This window comes from Rhinolophus sinicus, chromosome 6 (assembly GCF_057876585.1).
Source record: "Rhinolophus sinicus isolate RSI-liver-muscle chromosome 6, RSI-T2T, whole genome shotgun sequence".
In the NCBI taxonomy this organism is placed as follows: domain Eukaryota; kingdom Metazoa; phylum Chordata; class Mammalia; order Chiroptera; family Rhinolophidae; genus Rhinolophus; species Rhinolophus sinicus.
The window spans coordinates 48,657,521-48,683,076 of NC_142506.1; the positions used below are offsets into that span (position 1 = coordinate 48,657,521).

Genomic DNA, 25,556 nt, shown 5'->3' on the forward strand with positions numbered 1-25,556 from the left:
GAGAGATGTGAGCCTCTGTAAGGCTGTTGGGCAGGGGCTATTAGAGAGGAAGGGGCGGAAAATTCAGGCCTGAGCAAGGCCCCTGCTGTGGGGTCAGCTCTGCAGGAACACAGGCGGGACCCTGAGCAGGAACTTCAAACTCTTTCCTCTAAAATGGGATCAGATGTGAATGGGGGACTGGACGGAGGCTGGAAGGCAGAGACGTGGAGGTTCTTTTTTGCTCTGAGGTAATAGGAGTGGTCCTTTGCTGGTCTTCAGGGACTGGTGGTAGGGCAGGCACTTGGAGAAAAGAAAGGTTGAAATTATTGCTATGAGAAAGGGAGAAGGACCCAGGTAAAGACATGCCAGTGGTGCTGTGTTTTGAAGCCCAAATGAAATGGTTTTTTGTGGCTCTTATAAACAGTGGGAATCTGGCTGTCGTGTCCCTTCTTTCATTGATATCTTATTGTGCATGTTCCTCCAGCTCTCAGTTTGCCAACTAATGTGGAAGATGTTTGTCCAAATATACCATCTTTGGAGAAGCTCATGGAAGAGATTGTGGAGCTCGCGGAGTCTGGTATTCGCTACACACAGATGCCACATGTGATGGAAGTCATCCTGCCCATGCTCTGTAGCTACATGTCCCGTTGGTGGGAACACGGACCTGAGAACAACCCAGAAAGGGCTGAAATGTGCTGCACGGCTCTGAACTCCGAGCACATGAACACCCTTCTGGGGAATATATTGAAAATCATTTATAATAACTTGGGGATTGACGAGGGAGCCTGGATGAAGAGGTTAGCAGGTAAGCATTGGAAAGGAAGGTGCCATTTAAAGTTGTTTTATTTCCAAAACGATTTGAAATACATTAGACTAGACTTTTTCTTAGTCTTTATATTTTCTTCTGTGCTAAAACTAGCATGCTGTTCTTTAAAAAGGAGACATGTCAGACACTGATTAACTTTCCATATAATTGCTCCCTTTAAGTCAGTAAACATTTTCTTGTTTTGACAATCTCTCTAAGATGAATCAGTAAGCACAGCAGGAAACACTAAGGATTCTGTAGACAGAGACAAAGATAGAACTGGATTTGAAACAACTCACTTTTCGCTATCTGTCTTACTGCAAATGGGGGAGGACGATCAAAAGGTGCGGTCAAATGTTTACGTTTCAATTTAGCTACCATCTCACGAGTTCTGTTGAATAATTGGAAGCCATTTAAATGCCCCACCCCTGCAGTTTGGTTACATAGGTGATGTATTTCCAAATACCAGAGTATTATGCATCTTTCAACAGGGAGGTTTCAACAGGATTTTATGACTTGGAAATTGCTCACAATATCATGGAGGGTGAAAAGAAGAGTTTTTTTAAAAATTGAATTCAGAAATACATATAAATACATGCTTATGAAATTATTATATGTTGAAAGAAATACACCAACGTCAGAATAATTTAGGTAGGGGTGGTTATGGTTGATTGTAAAATCCCTCTCTTATACATTTCCCCAGTGTATATATGTCACCTTTAGGGGAAAATCCTTTTTAAAATGTCTTAATCACGTTTAGAACTATTGCTAACAACTGCAACTATGATTAAATAAACGAGCAGTGTTTTATGTAAAACAGCTCTTCCATTGGGACGGGATGGGGACAGTTAAGTGAGGAAACTGCACGTAGTCTAGGTAATTACTGAGCGGTGCACATTCCATTTGGGGAATGCTTTGTGTAAAAAGAACTGATTTGCAAAGTGAATGGATGTCTTTTTTTTTCTATTCTGAATTAGCTGTCAGTCCATTTTAAAAAACAGGGAAGCACATCACATTCAATTCAGTCATCGTTTTTGAACAGCATATACAGTTAGGCTTTGGACTAGAAAACAGAGTCCCAGGCTGACTCTTACAGGAAACCATGTGTTGGAAGAGTGGGGTTTTAATCGAGCTACAATTGTAATTACAGTCTGTCCTCATTATAATGAATGTTTATGCAGAGCGGAATATTAATGTCTGTCTTCAAACAGTATTTTCCCAGCCTATTATAAATAAAGTGAAACCTCAGCTCTTGAAAACTCATTTCTTGCCATTAATGGAGAAACTCAAGAAAAAGGCAGCCATGGTTGTGTCTGAGGAAGATCATCTGAAAGCCGAGGCCAGGGGGGACATGTCCGAGGCTGAGCTGCTCATTCTGGATGAATTCACCACTCTGGCCAGAGACCTCTATGCCTTCTACCCTCTCCTGATTCGATTTGTGGACTATAACAGGTATAATACACAGAGGTGATTCATTTCTCTAATTCCATTATCACCTGGTTGGGTTTGTGTGTGCTGACTGAATCGCTTCATTCACTCACTACTTAGCGATGAGCTTGTTCACCATTATAACTTAACCCAGTGTTTATGTAGATAAGCTGATTTTCACCGAGCATCTTAAGTGCAATCAGAAATCCCATTCTGCCTTTCTCAGGGAAAGTTAGCAGTCTGACAGTTACGATGTTTAAATGGTTCTAAGTGTTACAGCAGTAGACAAGCCTTCGGAGCTGCCCTTGGTTTCAGATTTAACTTTGGGAGGGTGATTTTTTTGTTTTTTTCTAATTATGTTGTAACTGAGAAACCACTTTATTTATTTTGTCATTCAGGGCAAAGTGGCTCAAAGAGCCTAACCCAGAAGCGGAGGACCTTTTCCGTATGGTGGCTGAAGTATTTATCTACTGGTCAAAATCCCATGTGAGTAGAAAAATATGGGCAGTGCCTAGTGTTTGGAATATGTTAAGGGATTTCAAAACTTGAGCCGATTTTCCAACCCCTTGGTAAATACCTACACAAGTGTTTCTCAAACTTGTCTACTAGGTATCGCTTAACTGATGAGGAGAGAGAATAGCTTCCCCTGGGGAGGTGAAAACAATCTAAAACTTCTTTTGAGTTTTGTAATTGATCTTCAAAAAATCACAGGGTTTTTTTAATTGCTGTCCATACACACATTTTCTGTTTGCTCTAAATCTTAGGGGAATATGGACATGGAGACCTGCCATTCTCATGTTTCAGCCTTCCCTTTCTGTTGGCGTTTTGGTCTCGCACCCCCACTCTCCATCTTTGGTTCCAGGAGTACGCCAGCCTCGGTTTGAGAACTGCTGACATAGTCTTGCATTTTCAGTCATAGGACACACTTGTTTTACTTCTGCAAATTTTTTCTGTCATCATCACACTTTTGTTTCTATAGGAATTTAGTTTTACTCACGTGTTAGAATACATTAAGCTCCTGCTGGGAATCCTGTTGATAGAATTTATAAAGTGCATTTTCACTATTTTGTATGTTGCAAGTAGAACTATCTAGTTTTAAATCTAAAAATGATATTAATACTAAGAATTTTATAGTACCCTATAATTTTCAGTAATTAGCAGAATATGGGTGAATGAGGATTTGTTATTGTTCCAAATTATTTCAAAAGCTTAGAATTTTTGTATCAATTTTAATTTGATGGTACTTTGTCAATGGGAGATTCTGAGAAAGTAAAAATGAACACTTCAGCCTCAGTTTCATCCTCTGAAATGTCTTCCTAGTTTATTTCATCAGATGGTTATACAAATCAAATTATTTCGGAAATGTAATATATTTTAAAAATAAAATTTTCAAACTTAATATTTAAGATGCAAATATTATTTGCTGCCTGCCCTGAGGAGTCTGTTAAACTTAATACCAAAATGTATATAAAAACATACATTAAAAATACCATCACACAGAAATAATATGTAAAATAGTAGCTTTTTTAACACGTGGATTTATATCTTCACATTGACATTCATTTTCTGTGATGTCACAGAAATTCTTTCAGCTTGTTTATGTTCCTGTAGATAAAAGCCAGTGATTTTCTTTCCTTGGTAACTCACCAGCCAAATCAGGCTGGATATTCATTCTGCCCTTGATAGATGTGTGTCTTTGTTACTTAAATTTATATCCAGTTCCCAGAATGGTTGCTCCTAGTCCGGCACCCTCATTGGATATTCAACAACTACTTGTTCCCTTTCTTGATAAGTCGTACATATCAAATTAATGCTTATCTTTGTAGAAACCATTGGGTCCTGTGCAACCTCTAATCACATGGACGTCTTATCTATGTGGTTTTAACTGAAATTTTCTTTGCAACTTCTCAGAATTTCAAAAGAGAAGAGCAGAACTTCGTCGTTCAGAACGAAATCAATAACATGTCTTTCCTCATCTCTGACACCAAGTCAAAGATGTCAAAGGTATTTCTCTAGTGTTTCACTGTTCTAGAAAATGTCTGAATACAATTTGCATTGGTTGATTTTTAAAAATATTTCTTTGAAGGTTTGTACCTGGAATTTGATAGATATGGTAATGTTTACTGACCATACACACACACACACACACGCACACACGCACGCACACACACACACAGTGTTGAGGGTAACCAGGATTTGATTTATTCACGTATGTATGACAAGCAGGCACAGAGATGACTGCCACAAAGGAAGAAGTTTGAAGATGTTTTAACTCACAGTTCCCTAGATACAGAAGGCGCGGCATATAGTGGGGCGTGTGGGGAAGCCCCAGGGTCTGTCAGGAGGCGGTGTGAGGGGGATAAGTGGGCGTGACCTTTTACTGTGGCTTCTGTGGTAAGGAGCAGGTGGGGCTGGGTAAGCAGATTCAGGTTTGGCTGGTTTAATAACTCCAGGGCTCTGGGGCATAGGAAGTGTCTGTAGTTATCTAATACCTGGCCCTGGGTGATTAGGGCAGGTGGATTGAGGTCCAGGTAAAAGGTGATTGGGGAATATGGACTCTGTGTTGGTTGGTTTGTATATGGAAGGTGTACTTGCAAGCAGGTAATTTCCTGTCTCTAGAAATTGACTAGCCCTGTGGGAGGGCCAGTCAAGTGTCAACAAGACCCCAAGATGTCAAAGCATCAGAATAAAAAGAAATGCTTAATACAAACACTCACAAAATATTCATATAATTCGTCAATATTATGTACAGTAACCCCTTATATGTGGGGATATATTACAAGACCCCCAGGAATATTCATGAAGACCTAAAACTGCAGATAGTACCAAACCCTAAATATACTGTTTTTTCCTATATATAGTTTCCTATCATAAAGTTTAATTTATATATTAGGCCTAGTAAGAGATTAACACCAAAACAAATAATAAAATTGAAAGATTATAACAATATGCCATAATAAAAGTTATGTGAATGTGGTCTCCTTATCTCTCAAAATATCTTTTGAATTGTTTATTTGTGGAATTTTCCATTTAACAATTTGGACCATGGTTAACCATGAGTAACTGACACCACACAAAGTGAAACTGCAGATAAGGGGGACCATTGTATTCCTCAAGAATAAATATATGAGCATTTATGTGCATCAGACATATAGACCTCTGAATAATTAGCTGCACTGTTTGTGAACCAGATGGATGAATTCTTGCTTCTCCTGTAGGAGATGGGAAGTATGCCCCTAGATTTGTTTTCTGTGTCACACCTGTAGGGGGAGGCAGGAACATCCTTTCAAAACACTTTAAAACACCTTTTGAATTCCTACGAAATTATAAAATGAATATATTACATGAACAATACAGAAAGTGTGCTATCAAATGGCCTAAGATGCACAATAGAGTGACGCCCCGGCTGAGGAAATCAGTCCCTACCGACCAATTAAGTTACAGGGAGCGAGCTGCTGCGGGAGCGGCACCTGCTCCACTGTGACCAGTGCATCTACTCGGCTTTGTTGCTGACTCCCAGGACAGCACAATAGCACCCCTCAGTCCCCCTCATCTTATTTCGGGTTTGAAATGCCACGGAGTCGACATGTTCCCCATGAACCGGAAGCTAATGCTTGCTGAAGCTTTGCACACCTAGAACACTTGTCTGACTACTACAGGCTCTTACTTCATGTGACCGTGCTCCTGAAACCCACACAAAGGAGGGGACCTTTTCTCTCCTCGGGGCTGACACTCGCCTGAAGAGGGAGAACAGGCTCCTTCAAGGATGCTTTACCGAGAGGACACATTTCACGATGGTTTGAACTGAAAACTGTTAGTGAATTTCTCTGCTTAGACAGAATGTTGTCACTTCAGGCCAGTGGTAACAAAGCCATGGAGAGGGTATGTAAGAGGCCAGTGTGTCCTTTGGGATGATGATAGTGATTCCAGGATATCACCAAACTCAAAACAATGCCAGGACTTCAGAACAAGGTCTGCGTGTCCTCTGCAGGATTGTCTGCCGTCTTCCCACCATTCTAGTTCAGTGATGCCCAACGCATAGCTCGAAGCACTGCCCTCCCTGTAAGTGAGGCTGAGGCACCTGTAAGCATCAGCTAATAGTAACATTTACTCCTATGCACAGGGGAAAAAAGGAAAGGAATGGACAGGAGCCTCTCAGTTTTAATGTTTTCCCCTCAAAATTTCCTCAAACCTTATAGTCTTTTTACCATATGAATGCTAACTCTGCGAGAGAAGATATAGCAAATAACAGTAATATTCTATAGTAATAGTATATTAGTAGTATAATAGCAGTAGTATAATGACAGTAACATTGATGAAAAATTTTGAAATTACTGATTATGCTTTGCTTCCTTATTTTTATGATTGTTTTTTTTTTGTTTGTTTTTGCCTGCATATGTGCTTGAAGTTTTATGTCACATACGTGCGATGAACTTTTTTCCTAGAAATGTTTCTAGTTCAAACAATGGAGTCAACTACATTAGTGCGTTAGATTGTTTCACTAAAGGAATCATGATGTCCACGTTTCAGCATTTGGACAGATCTGAGAATCACTGTGCTGGTTGCAGCAGCATCTTAACTGCAGTTTTTGCAGAGTCACTGAGGTGCTCTGAGATCACAGGTGGCATGGAGGGCACCAAAGTGGGATGTAGCTACACTGCTCAGGGCTAGTGTCAGAATGGACAATAGGAGGGTGGCCCTGGGTCTCACATCTGATGTGAACAGCGAGATGTTCCCCATACAAAGCTGAGAACAGAGAGACGCAGAGCCTCAGGGACCCCTGTGACAAGACCTGAGCTGTCTGCCTGAGGTGTCACTGCAGCAGAGACACCCATGCCCCAGACTCCTGAATTAGGCTGACTTAAGAGAGAGGTCAGTTCATTCTCCTGTCCCCTTAAACATGCCTACATATTGACCATGTTATTGCATTTTCATATCTGATTTGGATGTTAGGGAATATTGAAAATGAAGTATCATGCAAATTCGATTCACAAATTATTGAGCAGCTCCTACGGGCAAGGCTGTTCTGCATATACAAAAAGGAACAAAACAGGTACCAAGCAAGCAAATGAAAACCAACCAATAAGATGATCATGAGCGTATTTGATTACTTGTAGATTTAGTTTCTCCATACTAGCAGTGGACTACACCATCAATGTTCAAAGATTCATGAACTTCCCTTGTCTGTTCACAGATTTCCTGGGGCATAGAAAGCAAGATTATTGTTTGCGCATCAGGAGGAATTAATCATTGTTCTCAAAATTGAGCAATCTATGGTTGCCGTTAGTGTTGATTTAAATTATTTTCATTATAAGGTCACTTAAATATTTATAAATATCAAACTAGGTATAAACCTCTTTTGTTTATATAACTATAAACTGAAAGAATAAGTTAAAGAAAACTCCAGCCCCAATAAAATTTAGACTTTATTGTATTGGGTAATAGTGTTTTGCTATAACTGCATTGCCATGACTGGATAGAAATGAGTTTGTATGCTTTGTATCAATTTGTTTAAGTTTGGGGATGGTAGTTCTGTGTTTGGGTAATCATGTTTATCACTGTGGTTACCTTTCCTTTTATAGCAAGGAGCTCGTTCAAAACCCACTGATTTATTATTTTATGGGTTAATCAATTTAATAGTACAAATTATTATTCACCATGCTTTTTCTACCAAACTTACTGAAAATAATCTCTTACAAATTGGTACAGATAAAAGTGGGATCCATTCAATAAGTATATCTCTTTGGAAAGTGAGTATGATTCTTATTGCTATGGTTCAAATATGGTAGGTTTTATATAATGTGTCAATATATACTATATATTTATTGATATATTGTAATATATCATTAACACAATATTATATATATATATATATATAAGTATAATTACTATATGATGACTCAATTGTTTCACTATGGGAAAAACTTATTGCAAGATCATGTTGTCATAGATTGTGCCTTCTTTTGGGGAAAGCAGTTCATTTGTATATTAGACTGTCTTCTGTTTTGTTTTGTTTTTCTCCTCAGCAGCACCAAACTATTACACTATGTCAGTATCATGAAAATATCATTAATGTTTGCTATATTGCTACAAAGAAATTGAGCATGCACAGAGAAGTGGATATGGGACAATTATTTTAATTTCTACTTTAGAAAGTACCCTCTTAATAGAAAGAAGAATACTCACTACTCAGTGAAAATTACACTCTGGCATTTGTGATGAGCCTGTAGCTAGCGCGTAATCTTCAACAAAAGCACAAGTCGCATGGCAGTCCTCAGTTGTCAGCAGATCATCAGAGATAATCCCAGATATGTACATAACACCGATTAGCATATTATGTGTGTTTCCCCTAGATTAGAATTAAGGCCCTCGGGACACAAGCTGGCAGACTACATAAAAGGCAGTGTATTTTAATAGTTTTGTATATATCGTGTGTGGATGTGCTTTGCAAAGCAGGGATTTGTCAAAACAAAAACCATCCATTCTTATTTTTTTCTCTCTTAAGCATTGGAAAATATAAAACATATACTATCAGTAATTACCACGGAGTTTTCATATATTCATATGCTTCTCAAGAATTGCCATGTGCATTTTCCTTCTGAAATTGTATAGCAATGCACACCAGTGAATTGTACTGACTTGGGAATCTTGAGAGTAGGGCTGAAAATCAGCAAAGCCATGAAGAAGGAAATAGGAAAAATATTCTCAGGAGGATTTTCAAAAACATGGACCAGCAGAGAATGAGGAAGACAAATCCATAATCAAGTTAGAAAAGGTTCCCAGATCTGGAAGAAAGGCAGCACAGCACGCAACCCTCCCCATGTCCCGTAGGCGGCCGTGTCCGATCAGGAGCGGAAGAAAATGAAGCGGAAAGGAGACCGCTACTCCATGCAGACCTCACTGATCGTGGCGGCCCTGAAGCGACTGCTGCCCATTGGGTTGAATATCTGTGCCCCGGGAGACCAGGAGCTCATCGCTCTGGCCAAAAACCGTTTTAGTCTGGTAAGTGCCCTGTCCACACCTGGATGACGATCCCTCTGCCTGCAACCTCCCAGGTGTTTGCACACCTTTTTTACCTGCTCAGTGTCAATATTTCAGTGGCATTAAATGTTTTATTAAGTGGTTTTCTGCACCGGCCCTAGGAGTCAGATACAAACACTGCCCTTTTTCTTGGGGGGGGGCGGGGAGTGCTGTTTTTATTTCTAAATTATGTTAATCACCTTCCCGGCACATTCAGGAATCACATGGAAAAGCTACAGACAAATCGCAGGTAGTGAAAAAACAATGGATTTCACATGAACTCCTATAAAAAATTCGTGATTAGAGGTATATTCAGATTTATAAAGGATGATTCTTCAACATTGAAAGCATAAAGTGTTGTGCTGACTGTGGTTAGATGCGGTGTTGACTTTTAAATCTGCAGCTCTTCTTTGCGAGCGTCAAGATTTAAGTTCTCTCGATTTCTTCACGGCTTCTGTTGGTCATCTTCATGGCTACGCAGCTGATGATGTAGTTTTTAGAAAGTGGATATTGGGATACCTATTTAAATTTATGTAAATCAGAGGCCATGCTCTTTCCCCTCTGGATATCCCGAAGCGCCCTTCTGTATTTCCAGAGTTTGACACCCTAAAATGAGCAAATTGAGTGGAGACTGTGCAGAGTTCTGTTGGCATTTGTCTAATATTTGATTCTCAGGCTGTTCTTGTCATTACTGAGAAGTGCTATGTAAGTGCTAAAATTACTTTGTGGAGGTTTGTGGGAGTGCTGGTGACTTATTTCTAGTTGAACTCAAGGCAACATGCTCTGGCACCCTTGTTATGAACTGGAAACTTGGTTCCGTTGAGTCTTAATGCACTTACTTTGTGGTGTTAAAGTAGGTAGTTGTCTTGTTTTTAAGTCACAGCAGTATCAAGAAATTATCTGAAAGAGGTCCCCCAAATTTGTAGCATGTATTTAAATCCTATAAAGATACTTGTTCAGAAACGTACTTTTTTGAAACAGGTTTGGATTGCATTATTTCTATTGACTTGTAACAGGTGATGCTTTATAACATGTCTTTTACGTAACATTGATTTCTTGACAGAAAGACACTGAGGAAGAAGTACGAGATATAATCCGCAGTAATATTCATTTACAAGGCAAGGTAAGCCAAATGTACTCCAAAGCACATTTAGTACCAATACAGTAGTTAATCTCTCTTCAGAATAGTACTCCAAGTGTTACTGTAGCAATTAAGACAGTGAAAATATATTATTTTAATCAGTCATTGTCCTACTTGCAAATCCTTTGAATTAAAGACTCACAATTGCAAATGATGTGGTATTATAGTCGATCATCAGAGATTGTCAAACTCTGAAAATACATGTCACCAGTTGAAGTAACATGGACATTTCCTTCATGCTCGTATAAGGAGGACTTTTGGGACATCGAGACAGGTGTCTATAAGAATGTAATTATTACATTGGTTTGTACACCTGAAACTAATAATAATAAAAAAAGAATTTGAAATTCTACATCTATTGCTCAGGAATTAGATATGTATACTATATTTAAGAGTCAGTACATACAAGGTATTAAGAATTGCTTTAATAGGAATAATTGAATTTACCTAGAAAAGCAAGTATACATTTAGAAGAAAACATAAATAGAAACCAAGATAACACCCACTTTTTAAAAGTGGCTTAAAAAATTGCTAGAAGTAGTTTTTGTTAGTCCAGTAAGTAGACTGTTAACTTGGAATTTGTTTCATGCTAGGGAATAAATTATTCATTTGTTTATAGAACCTGTTATGTAATGTAGGAAGTCTAGCAGTTTATCATTTTGACTCCGCCTACTTGCTTCTATCCTGGTGTTCCGTCTGAGGAACTTTTTTTTTTTTTTAATTATGAAGAGGTCCAAAAGTCAAGAAGTAGAGACTGCAGTATAATCTATGCCTTTTTGGGTATTGAACTGCTTCTTCCCAAAGACCCAAACCCCATTCTTTTTCTTTTAACACTTCAGAATTAATATGACAAAGGTAAAACTTGCCTTTACAATATTCACAGCACACAAATATTTATTTAGAGCAAATTTGATGTGTACTTTGATATGTGCTCATATACTTAGTAGATTAATTCCTATTAGGTAGAGCATGATCTCTTTCCAAATAGCAAGAAGATTTTGAGCATTTTGAAAAATGCACATAAATCCTCCAGCTGAACCATGCATGGTGTTTGAGGACATCATGTTTCCGGAAAGGTCCTCAGGGTCCCCAGGGGAATCGAGACCACACGTGGGAATCATGATCTAGGACCAGCACTGCTGAAGAGACAGGAAAAGTCCGTGCCTCTTGAGAAGGGGTTCCTGTCATTTTTAGGGAATGGTCCAATGAAAAAGGTTATCTTTGGATGAGCAGAAGGAAATTCCTCCGTTATATTCTAGAGGTTACTTGTAGAAATACTTTGGACATTTTGTGTAGAAATACTTTGGACATTTTGTGCTGTGTATTGAGCAGTTGGGAAGAAAGGAGAGCAGGAAAGGAAACACATTTGTAATTAATATTTCACTTCCAAATGAACGAGGTAACAAAGTGGTAATGAATACGTACTCTTTTTGACATTTTGTTCTATGGTTTCTTATGTTGGGGGTTAGGCACACATATTATGAAGACAAGTAGACTTGCAGAAAACAAAGTCTTTTGTTTCTAGCTTCATCTTGAATATATTGTCTTGAAACTATAGAAATGGAAATTCTGGAGATAGGGAGAGTAATGTTATATTAAAGAGAATAAAGATTGTACTTATTTTGCCAAATATAAGTTAGTACGTACATTAAAATTTAGAAGTGCCAAACTCAGTGTTCAGATGAAAAAAGTATATGGAGAAAAAGCACTTTTTGTTTTATCAAAGGACAAATTGCTGTCTATAAGTCATTCAGGTTATAAAGCGCTATCTCTGTGTCTCTAGATAAAAGTTATTTTTGACATTTCAGACTACACTTTCTCAGGCTAGGAGTTGTGAATATTTAGATGTTGTCCGTTTACTTCTGCTTCATTGCACTCAGTCTCCCATTTTTCATGGAGATTTTAAATGAGAGAAAGATAGGGATTGCTTTGCCCGTTTCTAATGGCTGTCTATTTTATTTATGTGAAGCAACGTGCTCTATCCCCTGTAAAGATGCTTATATTTGTCAGTTTCTATGATTTATACTAACTTTTCTTGAAAAATAGAGAATTCAGCTATATCTTTCACACAGGAAATTTGATACTATTAAAAATAAAGTGTAGACTCCTTTATTATAAGAATATGATTTTATAGCACTCCACTGATTTATATTAATTGATATTTTTGTTTCAGTGAAACTAGGCTGTATTGTAGAGTCTCTGTGTTTACAGATAAACGTGATCCTATATCACTGCCTATGAAATTAAATCCGTACATCTTTCAGGGTTTGACTATCAGAGAACAGAAAGATAAAAGATTCTTTGCCTCTTTCCCTGACTATCCCCAATTCATCCTTAAATCCTGTTGAAACCTCACTTGTTTAGGGAAATCTTTTCAACCACCAACAGGTATAAGTCTCCTGGTACCTTTTTTTTTTCAGTAGCTCACATCACTGTTGTAAATGTGTGTTTACTATTTGTCTTCCCACTAGATGATAAATCTCATGAGTACAAGGTCTTTCTCTGTCTTGATCTCTGCATGTTTTAATTCTGTGCTGTGCTCAGTACATAACTGTCCATCTACCCTTCGGAAGTAGGTCTTCCCCTCTTTACATCGTATACTTAGGTTTTCTGAACTTTTTCCTTTGCTCTGCAGTTGGAGGATCCTGCCATTAGATGGCAAATGGCTCTTTACAAAGACTTACCCAACAGGACTGAAGATAGTTCCGACCCTGAGAAGACGGTGGAAAGAGTATTGGATATAGCAAATGTGCTTTTCCATCTTGAACAGGTTAGATTTTGTGCTGATTCAATCATATCTGCTTTAACTGTGGAAACAACATTTTAAAAAGAGGATGTGTGTTAATTCATCAACTATAGGCCAAAAATATGTATTTGCTCAGCATAGTCATTATAAAAATATATATGACTAAGGAGTGTTTAGTATCTAATAAACACAATTTCCTAACTTATAATTTTTGCAGCAATATATAAATAATGTATTTTGAGAGATCAAGGCCTTTGTTTTATTGTCTTTTTCAAAGTATTTCTAAAAGTGTAATTAGGATTATATACTTAATTTTAAATCATTATAACAAAAATTTCAGGAGTTACACCTGATTTTAAATGTTTTATGCTTGTATCATTTTTAATATTGCTACTCACAACAACATGTCTTTCACTGGTTTAATTCTTGAAATTTTTTGTCACTCGCTTAATCTTTCCTTTTGTTAAAATATTTTTGAGCTAATTTTCTCCAAGAGCAGCAATAAATTTCATTTAGAGAAGAATAATGCATTGATATTAAAACCATGTGAGAATAGTGTTTTTATATAATTTTTCAGCTCTATCCTATTTTAAACTATAGATCTCACTGTGTGTTTGATTTTCTTATTCATTACTTTTGCTCAAGAAATCCCAAACCAGTGATATTTGAGACTATCAGTCAGTGGGTTATATTTTAGTATAAGGGATCTTCTGGTTTAGTTAGTATATCTGTAACACAGAGACATAGTCTGTATTTCTCATGAGGTCCATTCAGCAAACTGTCACAGAGTGAGAGATTCAGTGAGCCACAGCGTGAGCCAACAAGCCATCTGTCACTAGGCCTTCATGACAGCGCCCACCTGACATGTCATTTTACTGAACATAAGATAGTAAAATGCCCTGTGTCATCTCAGGAACTTTGTCACCTAAAGGTTCTTCAAAATGTATTACCATAGCAGTAATAGACATCTTTCTTTGATTCCTGTTTTGTATTATCTGGTGATCTTCCATTCCTGCCCTGGCCAGTTAAATAACACCAATGTCATACAATTTATCACTATACTTGATGAGGTAAAAGTAGGATACTCTGACACCATATGGCTCTCAACATTATATAGCACCATAATATTAGTAACATAATGTACTGTAATATAGGGAACTCAACATTTCCCTATTTCCATAATTTCCATAATATTTTCATGAAAAAAAAGACAAATTATTATCAATTAGAAAATGACAGGATTTGAGGTATTTAAGTGATACATAAATTTTAAGTGATACATAGCATAGAGTCATAGAGTTATGTTTCCAGACTTATATACATGTTTAAGAAGATTATTCAATGTTCATTAAGTGGCTACTGGAGGACTATTTCTGGCAAACTTACCATAATTTTTCATTCGTCTTGGCTTTCATGCACATATCTGGATCTGCTTGGATGAATTTGAAATACGTTAATTGAAGCTTATTGAAATCTGATTGTGTTCTACAATATCTATTTATTATATATTCATGAATTTATCGTAACCATAATGAACGATGTCACTTGTGAAGCAGGGGATTCATTTCCCTAAAGAGCCCGTTCATTCATGAACATTTTTGGAGCACACTTCCGCATGGCAGGTTTGCACTCAGCAGGCCCCAGGACTGAATAATAGGGCCCATTGACTCAAATTGCCCAGGCTCCAGTACAGGATGTGGATGCATAAATAGATAAATATGTAATGAAATCGCTGTGCTGGGATATGAAATGTGAAGAGAGGATAAAAGGACGCAAGCGGAATCTAATTGTCAAGTAGAGAATCCCCGTGCAAATCTTAGAAGAAGTGGTCATTATTTAGGAAAAAGTAAGGGAGTCGGATTTTACTTAAGACAAAATGTTCTTCAAATATTAAGGATATGAACAAAAAGAAATCATCGATTATCAAAGAATAGAGAAGAGTGGAATGTATTTGTGAGTAGAATTCATGCCTTTAATACCTCTACTCAAATGTTAACTTGTAACTGAGTTGTAGGTCAATTTGCAAAGAATATTTTCACTAGCTAAACTCAATGCCAACACAGTGGGTATACAGGAAATACTTAATTTATCTCAAATATCAGCGACCTTTGCAAATGTATAGTTTGTATTGTATATCTGGTAATTTTTCTCACGAGAGTAAGCTGTCTCCTTGGAATTTCCTAATATTCCAAATCTCTAGCCAAGCTAACACGTCTAGGCATTCAGACAGTTATAAGACACACATTGGTGTTCACCTTTGGATTGCAGATCTTACTTGATTTATAGGAAAACACACTATTTAAGGTCTTCCCTTGTGTAATAAAATTCTCCACCAAATGGTAAGCTTCATGATGGCAGGGACCTTTCCTACCATGCTCACCACTGTGTATTTTCAATGCCTGGGCATTTAATTATGTTTGCCGACTGTCACCCCCGTTGATCAGAGTGCCATTTAAACTACCATAAAAACTACCATTTCTCTTTGTCTTGTGCACCTGAAACTAATTAAAAAAAAAAAAAAAAAATCACAAACAAAAAAAAACAAAACAAAAAAAAAAACTACCATTTCCAGTCTTGGATCTAAAAATGGAACTTTACATTGAAATGTGTTGGGTCTAGCCGAACAGTACTATCCTTGATTCTGTTTTCACCACAGTGCTAAATCTCCACAATGTTTTATTTTGCTTAACACAGTCATTGAGAAGAAAACCGAAATGGGTAATTTTCCAAACATATTTATTGATCCTGTGGAGGGAAGAGGGTCACAGACAAGCACTTTCAAATTACACAAGTTGCTATGTTAAAATTTCTAAACCACTGTCGTCCAAACATTCTTAATGTTTTCTTCAGGAATTAGTACATTCACATTTTGACCCTTTACTGCAAAGGATAGTAAATTTAATTTTTTTTTTTTTTAGCTAATGTAACATTTTTATTTCTTCCAGAGATCTACATGTATGCGCTGGAAATATTACAGTAGGGGAAGTACAGTGTTCAATTGCCTAGAGATTACTAATTAATGTAGAATTACATGTTGGGACTTTTTTTCTCTAATACTTATAATTAATCTGTTTTTCCTCTTGGAGTTGTAAACACCATTAGCTAAATAAATAGCTTGCTTGCATCATTTACTGCATCTTTTAAATTCTCATTTGTCCCTATCTAACAAAATAGTTATATATGTTAACATTTTTGCAAAATTAAATCATGTTACTCACTCCTAATAATGTGTTCACGAAGCCTGGTCATCTTCTTTCCATCCTGTTATATTAAGAAACAGCAGAATTTTCATTAGAATTATCTTTAATTACCTCTATGCATGTTTATTGCTGTAACTCTGATAATCAAATCAGTTAAAATAGATACATAAATAAAAACAGGTTAATTTTTTGCCTAGGCAGAAAAATAACCAAATTCTGAGAAAGGTGCAAAATGATTTTTTATAGAATGGCTTTATATTTCTTTGATTTTAGAGATGACATAGCTTCTAAAGTACACACTATGGGAAATACTGTATTTTTACTAAGAAAAAATAGGTAACATTTAAAACTATTTCAAATTTAGCATTGGGTAACTGTTAGGACGTGGTCTCTTCTGTAATTCTAAGGTAGCTTTGGAATTTTAATTTCAAAAATGTTTACCTGTAAGGCGTAGTTCTTTAGTACTGTAGTTTTGAGGCTAGTTTGAGGTTTCCGTATTTATTTCTTTGTGTCCTACCGCAGGTGGAGCACCCTCAGAGATCTAAAAAGGCCGTGTGGCACAAGCTGCTCTCTAAGCAGAGGAAAAGGGCTGTGGTAGCCTGCTTCCGGATGGCTCCTTTATATAACCTGCCAAGGTCAGAATTTTTAAAAATTTTTATGGTAAAATTATTTTTTCCCTAATAAGTGACAGGAGTCTGGCATCTACCTAATGTGAGTACGATAATCCAAGAGAAGGATAGAAGAGATGTAGTGGGTCTTCCGTGTAATACTTTGTTTTTCTTTGGTGGATCTTCTCAGAGAACTGTGGTCTATAATGTAATTGTTACATGACTTAACTATGGGGAAGGTCGGCCCACAGACGTGAGGCAGGTAGAATACTTAGGAACTCATGCTTTGGAGTCACACTGCCTTGGCTGGAGCCCTGGCGTCGCAGCTTCTGGCTGTATGACATTCGTCAAGTTCCTCACCTGACTTCGTTCTAGTTTTCTCTCTGTTCCATGATTAGATTTGCATCACAGAGTTGTTCAAATTATTTAAGGGGTCGAGATCTGCAGAGTGCTTAGAATTGTGCTTGTCACCACCATAAATTGTAATTGTATCTGTTTCTGTGATGGTTAGCCTTTGGGAAAAGAGCTGATACGCAACTAACTCATGGGAATGAAGTGAATACAATTGACAGTTCCACCAACCTTCTGTCTGAGATAGAGTAGGCATGTTTGTTCACAGAGAAGTAACCTGTGCATTCAGGTTACTCGGTGGCCCAGGGAGCCATTTCAGCCTTCTTGCTGTTCTAAGAAACTGTTCTTTCCTTCTCTGAGCTTTATGTAAGTGATGCCATCCCAATGGCTGGTGAACAGGACTCAGTTACAGCAGCTTCCTGTAGTGTCAGGCCTCTTGTCTGTCTGAGTCAGACTTTGCGATCCTTTAGAGTTATGTTCAAGTTTTTGTCCTTCGCTCCTAGAATGCTGATGTCACTAAGTGTTTGAATGAATGAATGACATGAGGCAGGGAATACAAAAACAAAACAGCAAAACGTCTCACCTTTCCTTTTCAACAAGACCGCTGGCTTCTTGGCCATCTCGTCGCACTGAGTCCGAACCGTACTAATTTCCTCCTTAAACTGTGTGATCCTTCTAAATTCTCTGACTCAATTTAGTCAAATGGAACATTAACCTCGAGTTCAGACTCTTACACTGCTTTTCTGGTTACTCCTACACGGTTGTTCTCTGAGTCTCATGACATTTCCTTTGAACTATTTTGCATCGCCACGCTTCCCTTCACGGCCATGACCTCACTTCTTATAGCCTTGTATTAGGTCGATCGCTGCGGATTCTGAGCTGGTTTCTACCATGTCTCAATCGGGTGGTCCACTCACTCTTATATGCCATTTTCCAAATTGTATCCCTTATTCTAGTGGTTCTCAAACCTGGTGCTTTCAGGAAATACACTTAAATACACACGAGAAATAGCCAACCCTCAACCTGTTGGATGAGGATTTCTGGGAGGGCCTGGCATGTGTATTGTTTGAACACCACACAGGCGATTCTGATGTACCAGTGAGGCTGACCCTTTCCTCATCATGCCTGTCTCATGTACAAGAGTTTATGGTGGCTTCTAGCAGTTCCAGCTGCATTGTCACTTCCTCGCCCCAGTTTTCAAGGCCCTTCATAAACCTGACTATTTGTCTCATGACTCCTTAGCCTGCTTTTGGTGGCGTTAAGCTCAGCGTCCCCTCCTGCAAAGGTACTGTCTCATTTTAGCACTTCTGGTATTTTCTTATGATTCCCTTATTTTATTTTTTCTTATATATTTTCTTTCATTTTTTCTTATATTGGCATCTTACCCACATCTCTCATCAGCTTCAAGAGGAGTTTACTGGTCTTCTGGTCTTCATTTGTCTTCTTTGATTTCATAGGCAACCATGTACCATCGGTATTACAGTCTGTTTTGTAATCCTCGGGGCCAGTGTCTGTGTTAACTCAAACACTGAATAAGTGTCATAAAGTGTTACACTGTTTATCCAGAGTCATTTTGTCCTAATAGCTACCCTCTTTCCCCGAAAATAAGACCTAGCTGGACAATCAGCTCTAATGCATTATTTAGAGCAAAAATTAATATAAGACCTAGTATTATATTATATTGTATTATATTATATTAGACCCGGTCTTATAGTAAAATAAGACTGGGTCTTATATTAATTTTTGCTCCAAAAGACGCGTTACAGCTGATTGTCTGGCTAGATCTTATTTTCAGGGAAACACAGTACCTTGAATGAGCATCTAGTTGCTGTGCTTTATATTCTTTATCTCAGTTTAAGTCTCACAAGATTGAAGTGTATATAAGGTTACCCTAGTTTTATAAACGGGAAAAACGAAAGTTGGCAAAGTTAGATAATGTGACCAGTGTCACGAAGCTTAGGATTTAACCTGGCTGATTTGTAGCTCAGCCAGGATTTATGTCCAAGTCAGAGGGTGGTCTGAGAAACCTTGTTCTCTCCTCTACGATGCCTGCCTCTCCAATCGAGTAGGAGGTTTAGTGGGATGGCCAGTTAGTTCAGTTGGTTAGAGGGTGGTGCGGCTAACACCAAAGTTGCCGGTTCGATCCCTGCATGGGCCACTGTGAGCTGCGCCCTCCTTAAAAATAAATAAATAAATAAATAAAAATAAAAAGGTAGGAGGTTTATTTATATTTCAGTTTTTAGCTCAAAGAAATCCAGTGATAAAGCACTACTGTGTACCTTTTTAATTTATTTTAAAACACCGACACTGTGTTTGAATTTGTGCTTATCTTTTAGGCATCGAGCCGTCAATCTCTTTCTTCAGGGATATGAAAAGTCCTGGATTGAAACAGAAGAACATTACTTTGAAGATAAACTGATAGAAGATTTAGCAGTATGTTTTTAACGGGGCTTATAAGTTGAAAGCGAATTTGGGTTTGGTGGCATAACGGTGTGAGCGGTTACCATGTCACATTAAAGAGAAAATGTCACTGCAGTATGTTGGTCTCAGGGACTCTGTTCTCCATTGTTACTGCATCCAGCGTTTAGGGCAGGATTCGCTCTTCTTATTTCAAAGAGATCTCTTCAACATCAAACAATTCAGAATTGAAGAAGAATTATACAAGTTTCTTATTAACTAACCTTTGACTGTTATTCTTTTAAATTCATCTTCAAAGCACCTTTACACACCTCAGAGCCAGGATAGAACTATAAAAGCTGAACCATAAAGAAGTTACGCACCAAAAATAAGTTGAAGGTTAACAAAAGCAAATGAAAAGTAGCTGGTTTTTAAACATATGCAGAGCAGAGAACATTGACTGGACACAAGTCACACAAATGTAGTAGAAAGCAAGGAACATTTTCGTTAGCCGCACTGAGGAGGCAACCAGGAGCGTAATCATAGTTGTTTATTGGCCGCAGGATGGTTTAAAAGTCTGACAAAAGCCATCTTCTCCGGGAGATGTGCAAGCATCCCATTCCACAGGATTTTGTGGACTAGTTAGAGGCTTCATGAGTCCCAATTTAAAGACCTCTTGTCTAAAAGTTAATTTTTTTTAACTCATAAATTATCAGGGAATAAAATGGAAGAAAAACTAATTCAGTTCATGAAAGCTTCATCCTGATCCCCTCAAGATACTTTAAATGAATTCAATTTGTCTTTGTAACCAAAGCAACCTGTAGGCTATAGGATGTATTGTCGAAATTTAACCAGGTCCTGCGACATGGAACCTTAAAGCCAGGAGAGAACATTTATGTAAAGAGCTAAAAAAAAAAAAAAAAAAGGGAATGAGTAAGTCAGTGAAGATATAAAATTCATTGTCGTTCAACAAAAAGTCAAGATTGATTAATTGCACAATCAGTAAAAATGCTTAATAATTTTCCTCATAGTGAGGAAAGTACAAACTTATTTTTTAAGTCTTAAAATTAACTGAAAATGAAAAAAAAAGTGCAAATTGTTCAAGCATTAACCCACTTAGCATTCTTTGACTATCATTGTGTAGGCTAAGAAAATGTTTCATTGCTAATCAGTTTGAACTGCTGTGTGAACTAAATTTTTACGCTTGGAGTGTTTTAGCATTTTATTGCAAATCTGTGTCAATTGAGCCTTCTCTAAAGCTGAAATCTATGTTGCAAATACACGTTCAGTTAGTTGCAAATCTGCTTATAAAAATAGCATTCAGAATTGTTAAATGATTTAAGACATTCTTGCCCAAAAGTGTTTTTAGTGCAATGAATAAATACCTTTTTTAAAGCTGCATAGCTTTGCATTGGTAATATAACACAGACAGACAGACATGCTCACACAGACACACACACACACACACACACACACACACACACACAAACACATACACACTCACACACTGACACACTGTCACACTGCAGAGAAGGGTTTTCCTTTTATTTGTTGTTCCTAGCCCTCATATTGCTCCGAGATTTGAGTGACCTTGTCATGGAATTGTGAAATTTTATAAATGAAACTGTTTTGTAGAAACCTGGAGCAGAACCTACAGAGGAAGATGAAGGCATGAAGAGAGTGGATCCTCTGCACCAGCTGATTCTTCTGTTTAGTCGAACGGCCTTAACGGAGAAATGGTATGGTTGGAAGGGCCATGTCAGACATAGGGAGGACAAATACAGGAACCCGTGTCTGAGGGTCTGTGTGTCACGTGTTCATGTTTCAGGTTCATCTTGTTCCTGTTAGGAGAGAGAGAGTCGTTCAGCGATAGGACTAGTCTGGCACACAACTAGGGACCAACATTCATTCAGTTTCAAGCTTGAATATCTCCTCTAGTTTTTCATAACTTTGTAATTAGCTGATTGACTTGATTCTGAATCTTCTTATAAAAGGATTTTTTCTCTTTATCACACACAGCCTTTATAAATTAAAGAAAAGGAAATTCCAGTACCCCCAAATGTATGGACCCACAATTTACCTAAAATGTCCTGAGTACATTGTATTGCCATTGTGCAGTGGTGGGTCTTAGGAAACCTTTAGGATATGGGTAAGCCATCATCTCAGTGGGAAGTTTCTTTGAGGTCTATTTTAAGTGCATTCTCCATGTTTCTTGGCTCCTGCAGTCTTTTTCATAGGACTTCACCAAAGCCACAAAGGGCAAACCTCTATGGAGTTAATAAGGAAATGTACTGGGGCTGGGTAATCAAAATGTGCTCTGCTTCTGCTCCCTGCAGGGGGCGCTGCATAGACGGGCTCCTAGACAGATGCTGCGGAGTTTATACAACCGTTATCCCCTTTCCTGTCACTGAAAGAGAGCTGCTTTGCTAGAGGCCTCAGTCTCATTCTCTGTAGAAGCTAGGAGAGGATTTAATTATCAGGCTTTACCCACAAGTCTTCTCAGAGTCCTGAAAGGTCGTTTGGCCTCTATGCATGCCGTAATAATGTGCATTTCTCCCTCTTAGCCTACGAGATCCATCCTTCTCTCACCATTTCTCTCTCTCTGATTATTCCCTAACTAACAAAATCATCTCATCCCTAAGCATAGAGCAACTCTCTGTCTGGCATTGGCAGGTAATGAGGTATTTCTCACAAGTGAATTTTTCTGATGGCTGAAGTTTAAAACTGCTAAAATAACTTGGCAAAAATTAGCTATTTTTGATGAAGACTTTTTTTCATGAATTAATGGTTTCCGTACCATTAAAGGATAATGAACATATTTAAACTTTTCTTATATTTTAAAAATCATTATGATGATTTTACAGCATAATTTGGGGAGTCTTTCCATCAAATGTCAAATATCACTTCTGCTGTCAAAAGCCCCTACCTCATTTAAATTTGCTTGTTTCAACTTTTGTAGTTTCAAGAAAATTAAAGTTGTTGCCTTTGTGTGTAAATCAATAGACCATTTATTTTTTGAGACTTAGAACGAACCACTTCTGGAAGGTAAGGTGGGGCAGCTGTTTAGGAGGTCTGATATCTTTACTTTGTGACTCTATAATATTTTGAGTGGTTACTTTGCCTAATTTTTGTGTTAATTTCACTTAAAAAGGGTGTAATGGTTAAAAAGTAAAGGTTATTTTATACAGCGATGGTAATTTTGCATATGACTAGCTTTCTGCTTAAAATGATGTTTTGTATTTTTCTTGTTTTCCTTAGCAAACTAGAAGAAGATTATTTATACATGGCCTATGCAGATATTATGGCAAAGGTAAATAAACATCAGTCTTAATGTTTAATTTTAATAAAAGAAATTCATTTCCATCTGACAAAGAATATCTATATTTCTGGATTAAAATAAAACACTGTTACACCTTAGAAACCTAAGCTTTCCACTTGTTAGCTTTAATCTTTCTTCTAACTTCCTTGACAAGCAATCATTGTTTCCTCCTTGAACATTTTATTTAAGGGGAGCTCACTAACTTTCCAAACAGCCATTCATTCGACACATATTCCCTGGGCATCAAGGTATTGGAGATAGCATGGTGAACAAGGAAGAAAGACTCACACCCTCTCCTTGGAGTTAATTATCTGATGGAGAACCACAGTTTAAACAGATGTTATAAAACACTCTCACAGCTGGAGGCTGAATGAGGGGATGAGTCTAAAAGAGCAGCCGCTGTATTTCTCGGGCTTCTGAGCTGGGCAGCTGGGTAGATGACTGCCATGTGTTAAGATGGGGAGCTCCAGAATAATGGCAGGCCTGGTGTGAGGACGAAAGATAGCAAATTACATTTTGGACATGTCAATGAAAGAAGTGTGTGAGACAGCTAAGTGGAGATGCCACAAATATGATAAGATGTTTATGTCTGACATTCAGTATCTCTGGGAGGCTAATGAATATAGACCTGGGCTCCATCAGATTCCAAGGTCATTGCAGCCATAGACGTGGGTGGTCTTATCCAGGCAGAAAGAACAGCCTGAGAAGAGAAGAAGGCCTAGGACCAAGCCTCTTCGGATATGGATGGTTAAAAGATGGGGAGAAGAAGCCCATTAAAAAAAAAAAAAAGGGAATCTTAGTGAGCACTGATAGGCTCTATTTGGAGTAAGTGTATGGTCAACAAAGGAGAGGTTCTGAGGGGTTGCGCAGGTGAGGTCTGATTATGTGTTCATCACATGACTGTGGTCAGAACAGTTCAGAGGATGGTGGAGAGGGGCCGTTGGTGCCAGTGCCATGTTGTGGGGAAGTAAGTCATGTGTCAGGAGACGTGGCAGAGACATGACTGAGAAGATTGAGAAGGAGGAGGAAGAAGATGATGAATATCCTGACGGAATTGGGAGGTTGAAGGGGGGTTATTTTGTTCATTTGCTATTTCTTTACTTTTTTCAAGAGAGAGATTTGAAGCTGCTTCTCTCCTGGTGGGAAGGATGCAGTAGAATGGACAGGGGACTAACTCATGGAGCGAGGCCTTGCATTGGTGGGAGTGGGGAAACAGGACAGGTTACAGAGTGCAAGGCGAATGTCCTGGTTTTCCAGCATTATTTTAAACTGTAACCTGCAGTAAGAAATACATTTTACCAGCATATTTATAGAAACATAAAAATAGGTGCTTTGAAAAAAGATTTTCATGGAATCATACCGTCCTATGAGCAGTATAGTCTGATATTTTCTATTTAACTTTAAAAAACGTGTGAGGTCATCGCTCACTAAATAGATTTCATGCCCAATTAATGGGTTGAAACCCATAGTTTAAAAGACCCTGGGTTAAAAGAGAAAAGAGGAAGGATGTTTCCTCCTTGTGGAAATAGGCATGGAGAATTGCCCCGGAACTAACGCGGGACGCAGCGCTGTAGAAAGCCTGGTTCAGGTGGTTGTCTGTGAATCTGCAGTTCCAGTCTTCCCGGCTGTGTGACTTTTCTCTAGCAGCAATCAGAAACCAAATGCAAATTCAGAGATGGCAGGAAGTTACGTTCAAGGAGAGAACGATGTGTGCCAGACTGCTGTGGGTCAGAGGGGTGTTGTCTGTCACTAGGAGTGTGGCTGAGGCCCTGAGTCTGGGATTCTCACTAGAATAAATAAGGAAATAAGGAAAGAGGGAGCTGATATAAGGAAATGGTAAAGGAATCCTGGGCTGTCATCCTTGGCAGTTGAAGAAGCCACGAGTAGTGGAACGAAAGGCAGAAGCTCCTGGTTTGAGAATGGGGTGCTACTGATCGCTACACCTTTTCCGTGTGAGTGCAGCAGAATCTGTCTCCTCCTTTGTTTCGCTGTGTCCTAAAGCTGAACCTGATCTCTTTGGACAGACGGTCAAATTTTTGATGAGACTCCCTTTCTTTCGAAGTCTCCCCCTTCATAATTAAATAATCTTATTCCTTTTATTGTGAAATGTGTCCCAGGAATGCCAAGTTTTCGTCGCTCAGTTCATTCTATCTGCTGTGCTCTAATTTATCAAGATATGCCCCCCAGGAATTCATTGAACACAGTATGCTAGTTACGGGTCACCTGTGAGCCATATTGAGACTCTGGCCTTGCTTATTTTGCCTTAGGATCCTGTACATTTGCAGTAAATTGGAAGAATTCATTAATTTTTTGGCAGCCAGATCACATGTTTGTTTCCTTTTGAGATTGCCTGTCAGCCTAATGTCACTTAGGAGTTTTATCTCACATACGTATATTTTGACAGTTGGTGTACTTTTTAATGAAGTGTATGACTTCATTTCCCTAAGTAGTGTCAGTCCATTGCCCAAGGTCAAAATATTTTTAAAGTTCAGTTCCATCACCCAGTGTCAGGTACCTCTGTCTGTTTATATTGACCACAAAATTGACAAGTGTGCTTTCCCT

General features: G+C 38.2%; 1 protein-coding gene across 9 annotated transcripts in view; it reads left to right on the forward strand.

Moving 5' to 3' along the window:
* Positions 1-25,556, forward strand: part of RYR2 (ryanodine receptor 2) — a 568,842-nt gene that overhangs the window by 466,509 nt on the left and 76,777 nt on the right. For 5 of the 9 annotated variants that reach the window (XM_074316770.2, XM_074316771.2, XM_074316772.2 and 2 more), the window contains 12 exons: positions 464-784; positions 1,996-2,236; positions 2,611-2,698; positions 4,124-4,216; positions 9,044-9,214; positions 10,296-10,355; positions 13,009-13,143; positions 16,065-16,099; positions 16,841-16,954; positions 19,615-19,711; positions 21,311-21,414; positions 22,934-22,985. In XM_074316770.2, the coding sequence (XP_074172871.2) occupies positions 464-784; positions 1,996-2,236; positions 2,611-2,698; positions 4,124-4,216; positions 9,044-9,214; positions 10,296-10,355; positions 13,009-13,143; positions 16,065-16,099; positions 16,841-16,954; positions 19,615-19,711; positions 21,311-21,414; positions 22,934-22,985 (1,511 nt within the window). The remainder of the gene's footprint in view (positions 1-463; positions 785-1,995; positions 2,237-2,610; positions 2,699-4,123; positions 4,217-9,043; positions 9,215-10,295; positions 10,356-13,008; positions 13,144-16,064; positions 16,100-16,840; positions 16,955-19,614; positions 19,712-21,310; positions 21,415-22,933; positions 22,986-25,556) is intronic. The other 4 variants (XM_088799091.1, XM_074316774.2, XM_074316775.2 and 1 more) reach the window with 1 other exon arrangement.